The sequence below is a fragment of the Chlorocebus sabaeus genome, chromosome 8, assembly GCF_047675955.1.
Source record: "Chlorocebus sabaeus isolate Y175 chromosome 8, mChlSab1.0.hap1, whole genome shotgun sequence".
Taxonomy (NCBI): Eukaryota; Metazoa; Chordata; class Mammalia; order Primates; family Cercopithecidae; genus Chlorocebus; species Chlorocebus sabaeus.
In genome coordinates this window covers 99,924,711-99,944,023 of record NC_132911.1, presented here as the reverse complement: position 1 = coordinate 99,944,023, position 19,313 = coordinate 99,924,711, and the positions used below count along the sequence as shown (strand labels likewise).

The 19,313-nt window shown below is 51.6% G+C and overlaps 1 protein-coding gene across 1 annotated transcript; it reads left to right on the top strand.

Annotated features, from left to right (window-relative positions):
• Nucleotides 1-559: 559 nt before the first annotated feature.
• On the top strand, nt 560-18,879 carry GDF6 (growth differentiation factor 6). Its single transcript, XM_008001151.3, has 2 exons — nt 560-1,090; nt 15,739-18,879. The coding sequence occupies exons 1-2, from the start codon at nt 685-687 to the stop codon at nt 16,698-16,700; spliced, it is 1,368 nt and encodes a 455-aa protein (XP_007999342.2). The 5' UTR covers nt 560-684; the 3' UTR covers nt 16,701-18,879.
• The last annotated feature ends 434 nt before the right edge of the window (nt 18,880-19,313 follow it).

The following is a 19,313-nucleotide window of genomic DNA, read 5'->3' as shown; positions in this document are numbered from 1 at the left end:
TTCTCTGGCTCGGGGCTGGCCCCTGAGGGGCGCGAACGGCAGGCCTGGCGGTTGGGGCCGAGGAGGGAAGGTACCACCGCCCCGAGGCAGCGCGCAGCCTGCAGCAGAGGCGCCTGCCCCAAGCCGTCTCTGGGGGGCGCCACCGCCGCTTCCCTCCTCCCGGGCCGCTAGCTCCCAGGAAGGTGGAGGCGGCTGGCGGGGACCGAAAGTCGAGGCCGCGCTGCAGAGGGACCGCACCTCCGGGAGTTCGAGGGGGACCCTGGCGCAGTGGGCCAGCCTTTACTCCTCCGCCATGGGCCGGCCGCGCCCGCCTTCCCCTGGTCAGCGCTTGCGGCCCGCGCCGCGCGCACCGCCCGGCAACCCCGCGCGCGTCCCGCGGGGGCGCTGCGTCTTCCTGCCACACCGGCGCACCGCGGCCCCTCTCCCCTACACCTCCGGCCCGCACCACCCGGCTCTCCTCCCACCCTCCCCACCCCTCCTCTGCCCTCCCTTCCCATTCCTCCCCTCCCGGCAAGGGGCGGGAGGGGGCGTGGCGGGGCCGGGGTTTGTGTGGCTGGGACCCGGCTCCTCGCACTCCGAGTCCGCCCGAGGAGCCGGGCCCCGGCCGCTGTCCAGCCGCTCCGTGTCCCGCGCGTCCTGCGCTGCCGCCACCGTCTCTTGGGGAGACGCAGCCACTTGCCCGCCATGGATACTCCCAGAGTCCTGCTCTCCGCCGTCTTCCTCATCAGTTTTCTGTGGGATTTGCCCGGTTTCCAGCAGGCTTCCATCTCATCCTCCTCGTCGTCCGCCGAGCTGAGCTCCACCAAGGGCATGCGGAGCCGCAAGGAAGGGAAGATGCAGCGGGCGCCGCGCGAGAGTGACGCGGGCCGGGAGGGCCAGGAGCCACAGCGGCGGCCTCAGGACGAGCCCCAGGCTCAGCAGCCCCGGGCGCAGGAGCCGCCAGGCAGGGGTCCGCGCGTGGTGCCCCACGAGTACATGCTGTCAATCTACAGGACTTACTCCATCGCCGAGAAGCTGGGTATCAATGCCAGCTTTTTCCAGTCTTCCAAGTCGGCTAACACGATCACCAGCTTTGTAGACAGGGGACTAGGTAAGTGGCAAACAAGACGCTCGACTCCCTTCCTGCTGGAGCTCCGCAGCCAGGGCACTCTTCCCGCCAGAGGCTGCATTTGTGAATTCCCTTCCCACTCTGGACACTTCCCTTTTACTTTTCTTAAATTGTTTTTCTCAAGCCCAAGTAAGTTTCTGAATGCGGCTGCAGATTCTATCAGTCTCTAATCCTCCCTTCCTTCCCCCTCTTTTTTTCTCTCTCCCTTCTTTCCTTCTTCCTCTTTTGCAGAAGGCGGCGTGGTTGCCGCTTGTCTGGTGGCTGGTGGGGGAAACGAGGAGGACGGGAGGCAGCAGGCGGATGAACCCGGCTGGAGAGGGGTCGGGATGGGGACTGATGGAATCGGTGTCTCGGGATACTGGGTTTGCAGTTCAAGGCCTGAGCTGCTGGGGCAGATCTAGGGCATGAGAGAGCCTTGGAAAGCCCTGGGCAAAGCCGGCACTAGCGAGTCCCACAGTCTGAGGAGCTAGTCCACGAGTGGCGTCGGGCAGCCCCTTGGTCCTGACGCCGCGCGGGTTCTCGGTTGGTCCCCGCACTGGGTGCGGAGGTGGTCAGCCGCGCTGTAGCCCTGCACCCTCCGGCTTTTTTGCTCCAGCGTGGCGCTCCCGGCTGCTCCGAGGCCTCAACCCGAGTGGTTTCTGCAGATGCGGAGCAGCAGTTGGGCGAGCCGAGACAGGGACGGCTAAGTTTGGAGGTTGTGGGTACTTAATACACAAAGGTACACCAGTAGCCCATCCACCTTTCTCAGCCAGGCGACGTTCCTCTTTCTGCGCTATTCCTGGGGGCTGGTGGGGGTCGGGGAAATCCCTGGTACCCTCTGTGGGGGCGCCTGCATGTGTGGGTGTCTGCGGAAACCCTTGCGGCCCCTTCTTGTCACCGGCGTTGATCTGCAGCGTGACCAGTGCCCTCAAGAAAACTTCGCACCACCTCTGGTCCCAGAAATTAGGGAAGGATCCACAGGCATCGGAAACTCAGCTCCTAAAGGAGAGAGACAATAATGTGGAAGGAGACAGGAAAGGAAGGGAGAAAAAGGAAAGGAAGGGGAAAGAGAAGGAAGAAAATGAGGGGATAAATGAGATTTAGGCAGATATCCACTCCTCCGTCCTCCCTAGACTTAGCTCCGTAACTTTGACCTGCTCCCAGTTAAGTGGGGTTGCCCAGAAACCTTGCAGCGCTGGGGTTCGGGGTTCGGTAGCTGCTTCAGCCACTGCTACCCTCGGTGCTCGCACATCTCCTAAGCTTTTTAGAGCAGGCTAACGGCGCCCGCCCCCCTATCCCAGCCCCAGGCTCTTCCCCGGCTCCAGTCCCCGCCTCTCACTCGTAGTCGCGCTCCTTGCTCCAGGGTCCTGCCCACGTCGGGTTAGCCGCTGCAGCCTGAGGTCAGCGAGGTTCATGAGCTGCTGAAAGGTCCAGAGGGCAAATTAACGCCGGGTATTTTATGGTGATTTTAGGACTACTAAAGTCACCTTTGCAAAGACACGTGGCTTCTTCGTAGTGGTGCAACTGAGTCCCTGGCCTCCGTGTTGCCGGTGCAGCTCACCAACCCTCCCTACGACGCACGCCTTGCTACAGTTGTTTCTCTACCTCCAAGTCCTCTGTTAATCGTGCACTTTCTGTACTACACTTGCGGAAGGAGGCTAAGGAAGCTCAGAGAAGACTGCTCAAGAGGCCCTTCCTCAAGAGAAGTCCCAGAGGCCTAGGCTGGCCGGCGGTTGGGCGCGGATTTTCTTTGCCTGGGAATAAAGTGGCAAGAATCTCCGCCCCTCCCCCAAGTGGGCACCCTAACTGGTTCGCTGGGCCCTGTGAGTTTGGCACAGGACCAAAAGACCCTGAGGGCTGTTCGGAGGTGTCTCCGGGAGCCTGTGGCATTCAGACAACGGTTGGGGAGAAGTCTTGGGGGGCCCCAAATCCGGCGTAGACGAGAAATCACTTTACCCTAGTTTGCCCTGTAGCTTCCCCACCCCCACCCCCGCCACTGCGCTGTGAGCCCCGGATCCTGGAGATAGAGGAGGGATTGCATGTGCACCGAGTCTGGGGAGGCCTCTGTTCCCGAGCCAAGGCCTCCAGACTAGCAGGACCAAGATCCACAAGGCCCGCTACAACCCCGGAATGCCGTCGAGGGCTGGGGATGCGAGCGGTCCACAGCGGGAGGAGACGCTGCATGACCACCCGGACCGCAGCTTCAAAGGCGCGGTCTCCTCGGCGTCTCCAGGTTCCCAGAAAATGCGAAGAAAGGCAGTTCGTTGACTGGGAAGGCGGTGCGGCTTGTCGCACGCCGCGCGGGGGTGAAGGAGTGCGGAGCCGCGGGCGGGAGGGGTGCGTAGAGGAGGGGGTGCGTTGCTGGCTGCAGCCCCAGCTTGATAAAGGGAAAGCCTCACTTTCCCTCTCACTGATTTTGATTTGATGTGTCACCGGCGGTGACCTCAGGCTGGACCTTCCGGGGCTTGCTTAGCATCGGGCCCCTGATTGGAGTGTTTCAACTCAGCGATCTAATTGAGGGTTCATGTCATAACACATCAAACGGTGTCTCGTCTCCCGTGATGGAAGGGACCCGCCAGCCGCGCATCCCCGGCTCCTGGCGAGGACTTCCGCCCCTCTCACGTGGGGCTCTTAACCGCGCCAAACCCCCTAAGGTCCCCTCCCCCAAAGCGTGGACAGCCTGGCGAGGAGGAAAGAGCAGTGGCCCGCTTAGAGCTGGGCCAGCAGCGCTAACTTGCCGCCTCGCCTAAGGGATATTTAAATCGCCGTCGAATGGGGCTGGCCTGGCTCGGAGGAGCCAGGGGTCCCCCAAGGGGAGGAGCGAAGGAAAGGAAAGGAGCCCCGAAGCCAGTCCAGGAGGCATGGGCAACATGCTCTGTAAAAAGCCTTCCGTACCCCGGAAACCCCAAAGTTACACCTGAAGCCTATGGTTGAGAGTGGGAGAGCAGGCATAAACTCTGCCCAAAGTGAATGAAGGACGCTTTAGGTTTATAAAGAAAGCAAGTTCTGTACTACCCCATCCCGGGCCACTTCTCCCTATCCTCCAGGAGGAGAACTTATTGCAATAACAACAACAACAACAACAATAACAACAACGACAACAAAAACCTAAAACAGGTCCCTTCTTTCAGTATGCTCTCCAGACACCTAGGAGTAATAGTAATCGCGATTTATTGAAAATTTACTGTGTACCAAGTATTGCACTAAATTTTGTTACATGAATTATTTCGCTTAGTTATCACAACCACTTCCTAGGAAAACGCTATCACCACCACGTTTTACAGGTGAAGTAAAGAAGACAGAGGAGTTAAGCAAGTTGCTTGAGGTCACACAGTTAGTGAGAGGTGGGGCTCATATAAGATTCGAGACCCTGCATATTTAACTAGAGCACTGCATAGATAATTTAAGGGGTGAGGTGGTTTCTAATGGATGGTGACAAGAAGCGGAAGTCAAAAAATGGAAAGATTTTCCCCCAGTCTAATAATTTGTCTGCAGTCACTTAAGACCGAGTTAGGAGTGTGAGTGAAACTAGATGTGAGGGTCTGAATATTGGTGTGCCTTGCTTCCTCCTGTTCTTATTTTAGCAGAGGCACAAACCATGTTATCCCTGATTTTAAAAAATGCTCTTATATTGTGCTTTTAAAATGATGTTGGATCCATAAAGGTGAGAAGGTGTGTGCATATGTGTTTCAGTGCCATCATGGGATGAGAATGGACAAAGTTGGATATGGTGAAATTACAATTTGCTCATGAAATAACTCATTAAAAGGCTACTAGTCCTGGGGCCCTGGACCCCCAGCCCTGGGGCCTGAGAAAGCCAGACAATTAGTTCTATGAATTCAGCAGGGCTGAGAGATAGAGAGGAAGAGCAAGAGAGAGAGAGAGAGAGAGAGAGAGAGAGAGAGAGAGAGAGAGAGAGAGAGTGAGAGACTCAGACTTTCAGTTTATGTAGTGAAAAGTGCCACATAATTTCAACAAGGGGAAAAAACAACTCTCAAGAATGAGAGAACCAAAATAATTCTAAGACTATTACTGTGAGTTAGGTTTCCAGATTACTTTGAAATAAGAATACCCTTTACTTTTTTCTTGTTGTAATAATACTCTCAAAAAGGAGGCGGTAAGGAACAGATAAAAATCAAAACGAGATGGGAACATCCTTGAAGAACTTGATGCCCTAGAAATAACTGTCAGGACAGTTTGCCACTGATTGTTTGTTGGCTTCTCCGTTCACCTTCTGGGTCGTGATTATCAAAGGGCAGAGCAGGACCGTTCTGGGAATAGCCTGGCTGTGGGTAGGGCATTCAGAGAGTTGCGTAGTTCCCTCGCGATTGAAGTTCATCTGGTACCTCATGTTATGCAAAACAGCGGGTTTCTGGGTGGACCTGGGCCGCAGAGTGGTGTAATCAACTCGGCAGTGTTTTTGCCGGTACCCTGTTGTCGTTGGCAAACCGAAAATGAAATATAAGCAGGGAAGTATTTTAATGGGGACGGAGGGAATTCACAACTGTTAATTATTTGGTGACCTTGTATTCGATTTGTTTGAGTCCCTTATAAAAACACTAATGCAGACCAGACGGCCAAATGAGGAAGCTGGGCAGAAGGTTCCAATCTAGGCTTTATTTCCCCGGAAAGAGGGAACAGCCTTGGAAAAGGTTTGCTAAGCGTTCAAGTGTGTGCGTGTGAGGGTGCGCCTGCATGGGCGCGGACACGGAGTTTGCGCCACCGTCCAGGTTCAGGGTCCTCCTCCTCCTCCAGCCAGGTGAACTGGAAGGTCCTGCAAAAAGCCCGGGGGTAAGGGAAAGAAGTCTTAAACTAAAAGTTTGTTTTGCTCTTCTGGTTCGAATAACTAAGGCATATTTAAGGCCACAGACCAAACTCTTAGCCACTGACTTGCTGTTAAACATCAGTTATTGCAGTTCCAATCCTTAAGGCCTTAAGGTCTGCCTTACAGGGAAAAGCAAGAAGTTTCTAAAAAGAGAGCAAGAAAGACCACCTAGTACGTTCTACAGCGAGAGCGCAGGTTGCGCAGGGATTCTTGGCGAGTTTCCTTGGCAAAAGTAGGCTAATCTGAGACCGACATAGCGTTTTCCTCAACGCGGGAGGCTCTCGGGCCTCTGGGAGTTTGCGCGGTGGAGTTGCCGGTGGGGGAGGGGATCTAAAAACTTGCTCAAACATCCTTGTGGTTTCTGCGCATTAAAAGAAAAAAGTCACTCAAACCACAGATCACTACAGGCCTTGCGAATCCCTCTTCTCCTCCCTCCCCACCCCCCAATTCAATAAGGACTTGAAAGCTCCTCTTTCCGACCGGAGGATGCGTGTCACCTGGACCCGCGGGGAACGCAGGGCACTGCATCGGAGGCCCTAACACCACATGTTTTTCTTAGCTGGAGTCCTTGGGGTTCTTACACACCTCCTCGAACGTGGTGACGTCTTTCTGGGGCGGTGGGGGAGAAGGAAGAAGGGAATGAGATGGAGAGGTGGAGAGGTGGAGAGGAAGATGGTATGATAGAAACAGGGCAGAACAAGAATTTTTGTTTCCTGCTAGGACTACTGCGTGCACCAAAGGCCCCAGAGCAAATCAACAATAATCCTTGGGCGCTTTTAAGTAAAAGGAAGGGCATTAGTTCGATAACCCCTCGGGTATTGAATAACCCGGGTCAAACGACGCTCTTTGGACCAGGGGACTGAATCGAGCCGAGCCCTTGAGGTGTGGAATGCCGGAATGTGGATTCACCGTGCCATTCCGTTGCTTGACATCCCTCCATCCCCCACCCCAAGCCCTGGCTGTTTATTTTTAAGCTCAAAGTCTGTTAAATAGTATCTCCTGTTTACAGAAATTAAATAGGTCCTCCCTGGACTAATGGGTTCCAGGGTTGCCGTTCTCTGCCTTCTAAGACAGTCCATTAGCATTGCTGGGGACTGAGGGTTGGGTCCACTTGGGGTGAGGGGCTGCAAGAGCTTGGAAGGGGCGGGCGGCGGGCGGCGCTGGACAACGTTCCTAGGGAAGCGCGCGCTGCGGCGCTAGTGGCCCCGGCGCCTGGGGGCGGGGCACGGTTTAGGGACCCGAGAGTGGGCGTGAAAGAGGCGAGGGGCGGGCCTCTAGTCCAGGCCGGTTTTGCCTGGGGAGAGGGGCAGAGGGCGGGAACAGGGGCAGCGCAGGGGATTGGCTTTAGTGGGGTGCGGAGGGCATCCCTGAATAACGTAGGAGTTCAGGGGAATCGGTGCGCCTGCTTTCCAAACCTGACTTCTAGGCAAATTGGTCCAGCTCCCACTCCACTTCCCAGCCCACTGCCGCTCCGAAGCTCAGTGTGGAGGGAAATTAACTAAGCATAGACTAAGGCCCACGAATCTCATTTTGCTAAATTGTTTCGAAAGTCAGACCTATATGAACGCCGCAGACAGAGATTGCGGCTCTCCCTTCCTCCCAGGCTGCACCCGGCCCAGCACTTTAAAGGGCACAGCACAGCGGTTTCTCCTGCGCACTGAGTCCAATATCCTCCCCGCGACTACAAGCCAGTTTGAACCCTCGTCCCCCGCTGCAACCTCAGAACTGGTCAGGGAGTGGAAGCCGCATAAAATGGACACCCTTCCTTCTACTTTTGATTTCCAAACTTAAGCCAAGCCTCCCGATCATATTCCAGCTCCGATGGCAGCTTGAGGATTCCTCCATTTCCACTCCCCTAGCCTTCCTGGAGGACCTGGTTGCTCCCCTAGGCTCCCGGGTGACTTACCGGTCGACAGTGCAGGGAAGGCCGCCTCTAGCCAACCCCCTAGGTCCGGGCCCCAGGGGAAGGGTAGGCCGCGTGCGCCGCCGCGGTGAGATGGGGAGGGAGGGAGCGCTCACCGCGGGAACAGTACGAGAGCTTCGGTTTGGGTTTCATCTGTAGTGATGCCAAATTAAGATTTGAGCCGCTGTGGTCGGGAGCCCAGAATGGGACCCCATTGAAAAGAGAAGCACAGTGAAGTGTCCTTGATCTCAGCTTTGCCTCTCTGGCCCTTCAAGAGAGCACGCGGCCATCAGGGTCATTAACTAAGTTCAGGAAAACTACTTTGTAAATGAATCTGTTTCATCCTCTAAAGACAAAAGGAGTTTCCCTAAAGCGCCTTGGAGCTCCTGATGCGGTGATCAGCACTCAGGGGAGAGGGCTCCTCTCCAGTCATCACTGCTTGTCAGAAACACGCATCCTGGGGTTAGAGCTAAGGCCATTAAAGGCCATGCTGAGGTCCCGAGGTGAGGGGTGCGAAGCTGTTTTCAGTTGAGTGGGATTCGAGGATCCCCTTTCTTTTCTTTCTCTCCACTCTCATTCATTTGCCTCACCTTGAGCCAGAGTTTGCTATACCAATACTGGGATTTCTCTGAGGGATCCAGGCAGGCCACCAGAACCACTTAACTTGTGGAGTCTACAAGGCCCAGGCCCCTCAGGAAGAGAAGAGCCTACATCTGGAGGCCTGAGGGAGAGAGTGGAAAAGCCTCTCCAAGACTCCGTGGAAGACTCGCCTTGGACCCCTCTAGTCTTTGGAAGGAGAAATACAGGGCAAGCTATTGGGGAGGGCTCTGGGGAAGCCAAGAGACATGAGAAAAGCTGGACTGGTGAGTGTGCAATAAGAAGGAACACACACTGAGGACAGACCTGCCAATGAAACCTTCCTTCAAAAGTGACAAGCACCCAGGCCTGGCCTCATGCTGCAGCCCAAGGGGTCCTCCATTGCAGCCCTCCCCATCAATATGTGTCTGGCCCTTTGTAAAGTGAAGATCAGTAACATCTGCCTCTCTATCCCCACCCCAGACTGGCCCTGTGGTCAGATTGTGCCCCCACAAAAGGATACCAAAGCTGGGAAAGAAATGGATCCTCAGGCCTCTCAGGGCTGCACTGCCAGCCTGGCAATCATTTGGGTTAGCACAAGTGCTGTCACTGGCCTTGACCCCTGCAGAAGAGGAAACCTACAAGAAGGGCCTGATCCTTGATGTGGCTGAGGTGGAGGTTGTCTATTCACCTGGCACTGTGGGAGGGACAGCAGTGGGGATATGGCCTCACAGGACTGAGAAGAACTGGGATGATGAGGTGATGCTGCAGCCTCCATGAGCCTTGACTTTCACTTGACTTAAGATAAGCAGGAACTGGAAGCGTCTTCATCTTTCTCATGCTTCCTAGCACCTTTCCTCCACTCACTTCTGGAATCTTGTGGAGACACCTGGACCACAAGGATTGAAGTCCAGAGAACTGGATTTCAAAGGAAGTCAAGAGGAGGACAGGTGCACTTTCCCCTGGAAGATGTAAGTAGTTACAGAAATATTGGCTGCATTCATTGAACGTTTCTACATACCATGCACATCCCTGAGTACTTTGACTCTGATCTTTACAATGATCCTGCAAGGTAGAGGTGGTTCTCTCTCATTTTATAGCTGAGGCATATGAAGCTGGGAGAGATTATGTGACCCAGTCTACCCAAGGTCACCCAGCCACTAAGTCACAGATCAGGACTCAAATTTATGTCTCTTAGACTTTAAATTCCTATGCTCATTCCACATTGTCAGTAATGACTGACATTTGCGTTCAGAAGTCTTTCTCTCACACCTTATCTCATTTGCACCCCTCTGTAGCCCTGTTAAGTTTCCTCCTAAATTCTTTCACAAGTCCAGTCATCGACATTTCTTCTGCTGAAGGAATGACTGCTGCAGTTCTGCTAAAGTGAGTGGCTCTCATCGGCCAGGCATTGATGCCCTCCCTCCAGGCACGGGGAGCATGGAAGAGTTTCTCAGGGTTTCTACAAGGCACAGAGATCAGGGCTAGGATGTCTAGGGTGGTGGCACAGATACTGGAGCCAGACTGCCCGCTCTACTACTTAGTATCTTGAGCCAGTTACTCAAGCTGTCTCTTTTAGTTTAGAATGATGGCTGTCTCAGAAGTGGTTTTGAGGATTAAATGAGTTACTACAAGTTGAGAATTTAGATCATGCCCAGCACAGATTTAGTGCTACATCAGTGTTTGCTCTTACGATTATTATGCTGGGGGGGGGGGGTGGGGCGGGGCAGGCATGAGTACTGGGGTTAAGAAAGAGCACCCTGGAAAGGGTGAGTTGTATGGATTGCTTCCTGAACTCACATCTCAGTAAGAATGCTAGCAATGCATCAGCAGCTTGCAAAGCTCAGATCTCAACAGAGGCCTGACTCAGGATGAGTATCTCCTTGGGCACACAGATTCCCCTTAAAGCCCTTCACACTCCAGGGGGAGGGGTTGGTGGCTCATTTTTATTCACCCAGTACACCTGGCTCTATTTCCAACCTGATGGACTTTGCCCCCTCAGTGCAGTGCTGAAGGTGAGAGACCTAGTTGAGAAAATGACTCCAAACCCAGTCATGAATTTTGAGCTTGGAGGTCTTCTTTGTAGTAAAGAAAAGAAAAGAAAAAATCCTGGGGGGACCCAGCCAGCCCACCTTGATTACATTGATGATGAAGGTATGTCCTATTTCCTGGCTGCCTGCCCAAACAGGACCCTGGTAGAGAGGCATGGCTGCAGGACTGGGATCAGGGCACTTGGAATTAGGACCTTCAACACCTGTTCCTTTGCTAGTTTCAAGACAATGGGCAAGATACCTCTTAGAGTTTCAGTTTCTTCATCCATAAGTGAGTATCACAGTAGGCCTGACCTTAGACGTTCGCTATGAAGATTCAGTGAGAGACCATTAAAGCTCTGAGCACGTGCCTAGCACAAAGGTGGTGCCCTACAAGCGCTCAATGCTGCTGCTGGCTCTAAAATGAGGGGGTAAGGGAAAGGTGCCTAGAGTTTCTCTTGCAAAGATGGGTGATTCTCCCTGCCTGGGGGTTGGGGGTGGGAAAGTCCACTATCTTCTCGACTTTCTGAACAGTGGCCTAGTCGCGGGGCCTGTGCCACCACCGGAGAACATGGCTGGGAGGCGTGGCGGGACGCCTGACCAGTAACTATCCGGGGTCACTTCGTACTCAGAGATGTGAGCCAGTTGCGCGCGGAGGAATCTCGTGGAACCCAAAGTCAGCCGTGCCAAGAATCCTGCAAATCTGGAGAGCTGGAACCGTGGGTGCACAGCCAGGCAAGTGACAAAATCCAACTAGGACTCTCAAAAGTCACCTCAAGCTGAGTATATATCTCAGAGATGTCTTGGGAAAATGCAATGCCGGGCCCTTCCCACCTCCAACCAAAGGAAGTTTCTGGTTTTTGGAAACCCTCTACAGGCTAGCTCAAGGAAGTAGCCCCCAGCAGAAGGCACTGGGGCTGGAGTGGGCAGGCTGGAGTGGGCAGGCGCACAGAGTCCTGCAGCTGCGTGTCGCTCCCTCATGCCGCCCTCCTGGGGCTGAGGTTCCCCGGGCATCTGGCCTTTGGCATTGCGGGCATCTTCTCCTTTCCGCTCTGGAGTTTGCGACTCCAACTTTCTCCAACCATGTACTGTGACCGTGAACAGATGCCCTTTTCGTTTCTAAGCCAGTTTCCTTATTTAAAATGGGTGCAATGGTACTCACCTTGCAAATAGGTACCATTTCTTCTCTTGGTTTCTTTTTTTTAATTAAAATTTTATTTTTTACCTTATATTCACTCTAACTGAAAATTTGTACCCTTTGACCAACATCTCCCCTCTTTTAAATTTTTCCTAAATTCTACACCAGAAATATATGTTTGAAGTGCTTTCAGCCTTTTACCAACTTGTTGACCATTATGAAGGAGTATCTTCTAATATGCCACGGTTTGTTCCTTCCTTCTTATTTCTCTCTCTTCCCCCTCCCTTCTCTATGCACCTGCCAGGGAAAGAAGATAAGCCCAAATCCAGCAATTGTAACTGGAAATGTTTGTATGTCTAATATTCAGCAAACACGTTAGCAGAGGTGTGAATAAGCTGTAACAAACCAGGTTGATGCAAAGTAAAAGGGAAATAAAAAGTTTCCACCATGTATTTCTGGTCAATTTCAATTTAAGAGCCCAAAGCATAGGATTCACTTCCAGGATGTAGGAAAGTGCCACAGATTTTGAAGTGATAAGTGTATGGTTTTTTAGTCAAAGGGGTGGGAGAGAGGATCATTTGATGACATCAGTCTTCATTTATACAAGACTTAAAGGGAGAGGAGGCTTGTGGAAGGGAGTATGAAGGGCTGGCTTTTTGCCCACAGATGGCTCATGGCAGCTGAGCCAGGCTCTGTGATGCCAGGTCAGCATGCAGCAGGGAAAGTGTCTTCAGGGTAACAGTGCATGGTGTTATATTCACTTCTCAGATTGGATGCCTCCTGTGAGCTATTTCTGTGATGCAGGTTTAGACAGGTGGGGAATGTGGTCTGCAGGGGAGGTGCACAGAGGAGCCACCTTCTTGGATCTTCTGTTTAGGGGTTAGAGGTTCTGGAGACCCAGGGAAAGAACTTGTAGCTGAAAGGATAAAAAAATGGGGGTGGCTTTGGGGGCCAGGAATGGGCTGGGAGAGGTAGAATTGACTTGGTCCTGGTGAGTACTGCCTTAGATGCTGCCCTGGCCCTATGCTTTGCAGCACCTTGTTTGGTGCTCCTCCCTACTTGATTGTGAATTCAAAGAACCTAGAGGACAACCCCCACTTAGATCAGTGGTTCTTAGAGTAATTCCTTGGATCAGCAGTATCAGAATCATCTGGGAGCTTACTAGAAATGCAAATTCTAGACCCTACCACAAGCCTCTAGAGCCAGAGAGAATTTGCATTTCTAGCAAGTGCCTATGAGATGCTGATGATTCAGATTTAAAGACCACTGCAGATTTAGTGGCTTTAAGAGTCACTATTCCAGGCCAAGCTCCAGATACCTGGGCTGTAGAATTCTTGCCCAAATATCCCTAAGCTCACTTCCAGGGTCTGGACAGACTCTTCATCCATTCAGTTTCCCCGAAGGTAGATCACAACACTGATGTGTGCACCTGTGAAACTGTGCACAGCTTTAAGCTGTGAGCTGGAGTGGCCACATGCACACAGGTGAGGCCCCTTGAAGTAAGTGACAGAGCTGGTGTAGGAAGAGAACAGATAATTAGCTGAAGTCCCATTTGCATTCTTGCACTGAAACCTGGAAAGGGTAGGGGTGGGCTGGTCTTGCTGGAAAGATCATCAGAAATCCTAAGGCTGCAGAATCAGTAAGAGATCTTTCTCTACAGATGCTTGCCTCAGTTTTAACTCAGCTGTGCAAATTAATCATTTATTGACCCACATATATATTTTTTTAAAGAGTAAAAGCAAAAGCAGGCTGATTCTCCCATGTTGCATGAGAGAGAAATAAATCATAATTCTTTACACCTGCCTAATCCACTGCAGCCAGTGGCAAACCATCTCAAGAGTTGTGTAAGCAAAGATGGAAATGATTTCCTAAGGGAGCCTAGATTTTATTCCTAGCAAGCCCTGCAAATAATTTGGACTCTTTTCCCCTTATACACTGGCCACTTCTGGTTACTTTTAGACTCTAGTACCTGGACTACAGTGGAGAGGCAATGGGGCTTAGGGGCTAAATGTTTCAACTCTGAATTAAATAGACATAAGTGTGGCTCTTAGCTTCATCACTTTCTAGCTGTCTGACTTTTGGCAATACCTTAATTTCTCCAATCCTTGTTTTTCTCATCTGTAAAATGAGAATAATACAAGTAATTACCTTTCAGAACTGTTCTGTGCAGGTGGATATAGATTAGAAATATGTTATCCCTAACAACATTTAGCTAGTGCAGCAAGTGCCTTAGATTTGTTGCTCTCATCTCATCGCTAGTTTGGGGAGAGAGGCAGGAAGCCAAGCCTAAGGCAGTAGGTCCAGAGATCTGGGTGGTGGCTGAGCATTGTCAGACACAGGTTTCTTTGAAGGAGAAGAAAGTGTGCTGAATTCCCCCTGATTTTAATGTGACCCTGGTCGGTTTGAAGGTCTTGGCTTCCATAAATCAACTGCCTGCAGCAGCTTTTCCCTTTTCACCTCTCTAACCCTTCCCACACCCCATCTCAGGTTGGGGCATGTGTGTAAGACTGAACCAGCCAATGCTACGGTCAGCCCCGAGTACAAACTGGGTGTGGCTGAGGCTCCAGAGCCAGCGCCCCCGGGCTACATCTGGACTGGTACAGAGACTTGGATGCTGGGCCCAGTGACACTTTTACTATTGAAATCTACCCAAACTTTACTAGCTTCTGGGGAAGGCTGGGGGCTTTGGGGATTTTTGTATTTGCTAGGTTGTAAATATTTTATGGGAAGGCAGCCCAGGAAAATCTGGTTAGCTTTCCGCCTTGCACATTGAAGTGGTGTTGGCTTCGTGCACAAATGTGTCAAAAAAGAAGTCCAGTTTTGCCTTGGTTCTGAAGAATTTGCCTTGGATTTTAAAAGCCTGTTATACTCCCCTACCTCACCTGTCCTAAATTTCTTTTTCTCACTTATGACCAAACCTTTTATCTTCAGGAATAGTTGCAAAGCGAGAGAATTTTAGATTGGAAGTGGGAGGAGAGATGGGAAAGTCTCTCTCTCTCTTTCTCTCTCTCTCTCTCTCTCTCTCTCTGTGTGTGTGTATCTAATTGTCCCTGGCTGAGGTTTTCTGCCTTCCAGGTACATATTTTTCTCATTGACTGCAGGATGCTCTCAATGGACAGATGCAAGGTGTGTTTGTTCACTTCTCACCCCCTGTCCCCAATACTTCTGAAACTTCATTGCCCTTTTGTTTGTTGTTTAATGATTGATGAATACAGAAATAAATCCCTCACCAGCTCTTCATTCTGCCTGCACTGTTGGACCCACCCAAGCCGCCTGATGGGCAGCAGTGTTTCCCCAGACTAGTGAGTCTAAACTAGAACTGCACCTTTAAATCATCTTGGAGTTAACAAAAAAAAAAAAAAAAAAAAGCAAACAATAAACAAAACCCCATGCCCAGTCCTGTCCTTAGACATTGACTCAATAGGCTGAATCAAGCCCTGGCCCTGGAAGTTTTTCAGTTCTCCAGGACATTTTAGTGAGCCAGATTAAGACTCACTGCGGTAGAAGTTTCCCACTTAACCGACGGGCGTGTGCTCCAGGTCAGGCACCGCCGTAGGCACTGAGGGGAGCTAGGCGGACTATGACATCGGCCTAGCTCCTGTGGGCTGGTGGAGGCGGGCAGAGTGTTTCTGGGAAAGGCAGACTACTAAGGAGATAAAAATAAACAAGGTAATTGTAGATAATCCTAAGTACCGGGAAGATAATCAAGCCAGTCCTGTGATAGGGACCTGGAGAGGCTACTTTAGATCAGGGTGGTCAGAGATGGCTACTTGGAGGAGGTGACATTTGAGACGTGAACGAGCACCAGCCAGCGCAGCCTGGAGGAGGTCTGGGGGAAGCACGGCCCAGGCTCCAGACCACAAAGGGCACATTAGTGGTTACGAAGCCTTTTGGGGGGAAAACACGGTAGGCTGCCGCCGCCTCGCCAGCAGCCATCGACTTCCGCCCTGAGAGTCCGGAGCTGACCCGGAGGAGGGGGCCTGCCCTGGCGCGCCCCCTTCCCCGCGCCATGCACCAGCCAGATGGGAAGCTGGGGTGGTCAGGCCCCGGGTCGGGCAAGCTGGACTCCCCGGCCGACCTGCCCCCACTCCCCGCCCTTTTCCTCCCGGGGCGGCCGAAGAGCACCGGGCTGATCTCCCCCTTAAGTGAAACTGACTGTAATTATTTTTTATCTCGCAGACGATCTCTCGCACACTCCTCTCCGGAGACAGAAGTATTTGTTTGATGTGTCCATGCTCTCAGACAAAGAAGAGCTGGTGGGCGCGGAGCTGCGGCTGTTTCGCCAGGCGCCCTCAGCGCCCTGGGGGCCACCAGCCGGGCCGCTCCACGTGCAGCTCTTTCCGTGCCTTTCGCCCCTGCTGCTGGACGCGCGGACCCTGGACCCGCAGGGGGCGCCGCCGGCCGGCTGGGAAGTCTTCGACGTGTGGCAGGGGCTGCGCCACCAGCCCTGGAAGCAGCTGTGCTTGGAGCTGCGGGCCGCATGGGGCGAGCCGGACGCCAGGGAGGCCGAGACTCACGCGCGGGGACCCCAGCAACCGCAACCCCCGGACCTGCGGAGTCTGGGCTTCGGCCGGAGGGTGCGGCCCCCTCAGGAGCGGGCCCTGCTGGTGGTGTTCACCAGATCCCAGCGCAAGAACTTGTTCGCAGAGATGCGCAAGCAGCTGGGGTCGGCGGAGGCTGCCGGCCCGGGCGTGGGCGCCGAGGGGTCATGGCCGCCGCCGTCGGGCGCCCCGGACGCCGGGCCTTGGCTGCCCTCGCCCGGCCGCCGGCGGCGGCGCACGGCCTTCGCCAGCCGCCATGGCAAGCGTCACGGCAAGAAGTCCAGGCTACGCTGCAGCAAGAAGCCCTTGCACGTGAACTTCAAGGAGCTGGGCTGGGACGACTGGATTATCGCGCCCCTGGAGTACGAGGCCTATCACTGCGAGGGTGTATGCGACTTCCCGCTGCGCTCGCACCTGGAGCCCACCAACCACGCCATCATCCAGACGCTGATGAATTCCATGGATCCCGGCTCTACCCCGCCCAGCTGCTGCGTGCCCACCAAATTGACTCCCATCAGCATCCTGTACATCGACGCGGGCAATAATGTGGTCTACAAGCAGTACGAGGACATGGTGGTGGAGTCGTGCGGCTGCAGGTAGCGGTGCCTTTCCCACTGCCTTGGCCCGGAACCAAGGGGGGCCAAGGTCCGCCTTGCAGGAGAGGCCTGGCTGCAGAGAGGAGGAGGAGGAAGCTGGCGCTAGGGGAGGCTGAGGGTGAGGGAACAGCCTGGACATGAGAGCTGGTGGGAGAGAGGGAGCGCAGCTTTCCCAGTACCTTCTACCTGCCAGCCCAGAGGGAGATATGGATTTTGACACCTTGCCTGGCCACCCTGGAAAAACAAGCCAAGGAGGATTTCTTTTGTTCTGTGTGTGTGTGTGTGTGTTTCTATTACTGTGGCTTTGGATTTCCTTGTGTGTCTTACAGGTTTTGATAGAAGGGGAGGGGAGAAGAGATGCATACCCGTTTCTCAACTGCTCCATGGATTGAAAAAATAACAGTTTAAAAAGGGAAACAATGTGGGAGGAAGAATCACCGTTGACCGCATCTTGGTTTGGTTGGTTTTTACTGGTGTAAAGAAGGTGGGGTCTCTGGCCATCTCATAGCCCATGTCTTGTGCCCTCCCACACAGAAAGTGTTAGATAGGGAAACTGGCAAAAGGAATAGTTAAACCAGGAATGGTACTGCCTATAGCAGAGCTTTGAGAGAGGTGGGCCCACGAGTGCCCCTCTCACCCATTTGTGTACTCTGGGAGTTTACCAGCTTTGCCCTGGCCTCTTCCAGTACCAGGAACTGGCAACCTTCACCTCACTCCTGAGGGCCCAGGTCTCTGCCTTTATTGTTGCTTTTTCTGGTAAGGGCAAGGGGAACTGGTATGGATGGAATGACAAGAATTAGTTCAAATGGAACCCCCTGAAGGATAATGAGAAACCACAAGGCCTGCCTCTGACTGGGGCTGACACTGAGGTGCATTAGCCCAGGCAAACACCCTTTCTGATTCTAGTTGATTTCTTTCAACAGAATTTGCCAAAATTCAGACATGCTCTTCTAAGGGGAAGGTGATTTCCCGGTTCAAAAAAAATGGGCAGGAGTGGGGAACAAAACAAGATAAGAGCTACAAAGGAGGAAATAGGAACCAAGAAGTAGAAGGAGTCCCATCAGGAGGGAAGATGGTGGGCCTCAGGGAGGATGGGGATCAAGGGACAGGCCAGGAGCCAGGAATGGGGAAGGGAGGGATGAAAGGGGACACAAGTCCCTGTCTCTGAAGTTTCTTTAAAATCTAAGTTCCCTCCCCTCTCTTTGACATTCCAGAAAGATTACCAGCCAGCAATAGCCCAGGGCTCCCCCAAAAGAATTGTTTCAGATTGTAATTATCAGTTAGGCAATGTTTTTAAAAGTTAGTAATGAGAAACTGTGAAAAGAGCCAAGTGTTACATTGAGCTTGGGGTGGGAGATGGGGAACAGGCAGTAAGGAAGGAGACAGGGGTGGAATTTGTCTTCTGGGAGGAAGCTGGACAGAGTACAGTGAAACTGAAATACCCATACCCAGATAGTCAAAAACATGAACTTTCCCCCAGCCTGCACCAGTATTGTTTTCAAACATTGCCCATGAGTAGGCCCTTTGAAGAGTTAGCTTCTTCCTCATCTTTGACTATAAAGTTGTTTAATCAATGGAATTTGTACCAGCCCTTAAAAAAAGTTTTAGTTCTTCCTAAGTGATTTTGCTGTCTTCCAATCTAAACCTGTTGCTTGTTTGGTTCAGAGAACTACAAACTGTCAAAGAAAGGGTGGGGATGATAAGAAATACTAATATAAAAATGCTAAGTGAAAAAAAGACTTGGCCAGGAGAAATAATTTAAAATGCACATTTGCTTTGGATGCACTGTTGTTCTGTTAAGGCTGTATATATTTGTTTATTTAAGGTGACTGAAAGTGCAAAGAGGAAATGGACAGCATGCAATTCATCCTAATGTACAAAACGTTATATGCACTCAAATGTTATAATTTCTAATATTTTTAAAGTTTATATTCGAGTTGTACAAAGTTAAGCATTAATCGGATATTTCATTTTTTCATAATGTTATCATTTTCTTAAATATTATTACAAAATTTTAAGTCTGTCTAATGGAGAGTTTTTTTAAAACTGTCTACCTCATATAATACAAGTATTTACAACACTAAAGTTACCAGCGGTCAATTAATAATCAAAACATTTTTTACAGTACACCTTTCCTGGATGATACACAATCAAATGCTATATTATTAAATGCATTTTTCTCCTTTATAACTCAGCCTGGTTTATATGGATTGATTTAGAAAAATCATTTTCTTAAGGAATTATTGTCAGAGGTAGTTTGTTCCAGTTTGGGACTGAATGTCTGAAAACAATCTGATGATTTAAAAAATCTATCATTTAGTGCATTACACTTTTTCTTCATAACTCTTCAATAACTCCTTTTTCATGACATTTTTATTCACTAGAATAAAGCCAAATCCTTGTCAGCTATTAGACCAGAATCCAAATAGAAATTGGGTTATTTCTTAGTTTCTTTAATGTTGAAAAAACAAAGCAGTAATGTTGAGGTAAGAAAGTGGTTACCTAAGTCAACCAAGATGTCAGTGTAATTACTCTTTACGTTTGTGGCACACTGGAGCCAGAAGACACAAATGTTTTTCTGTGATTGCTGTGAATTGGGGAACCCATGTGTGAGTGT

Excerpts from the sequence above, each read along its gene's own strand:
- GDF6 (XM_008001151.3), top strand. The coding sequence starts at position 685 with ATGGATACTCCCAGAGTCCTGCTCTCCGCCGTCTTCCTCATCAGTTTT. Across the intron at positions 1,091-15,738 it reads CTTTGTAGACAGGGGACTAG|ACGATCTCTCGCACACTCCT; the intron begins GTAAGTGGCAAA and ends TTTATCTCGCAG.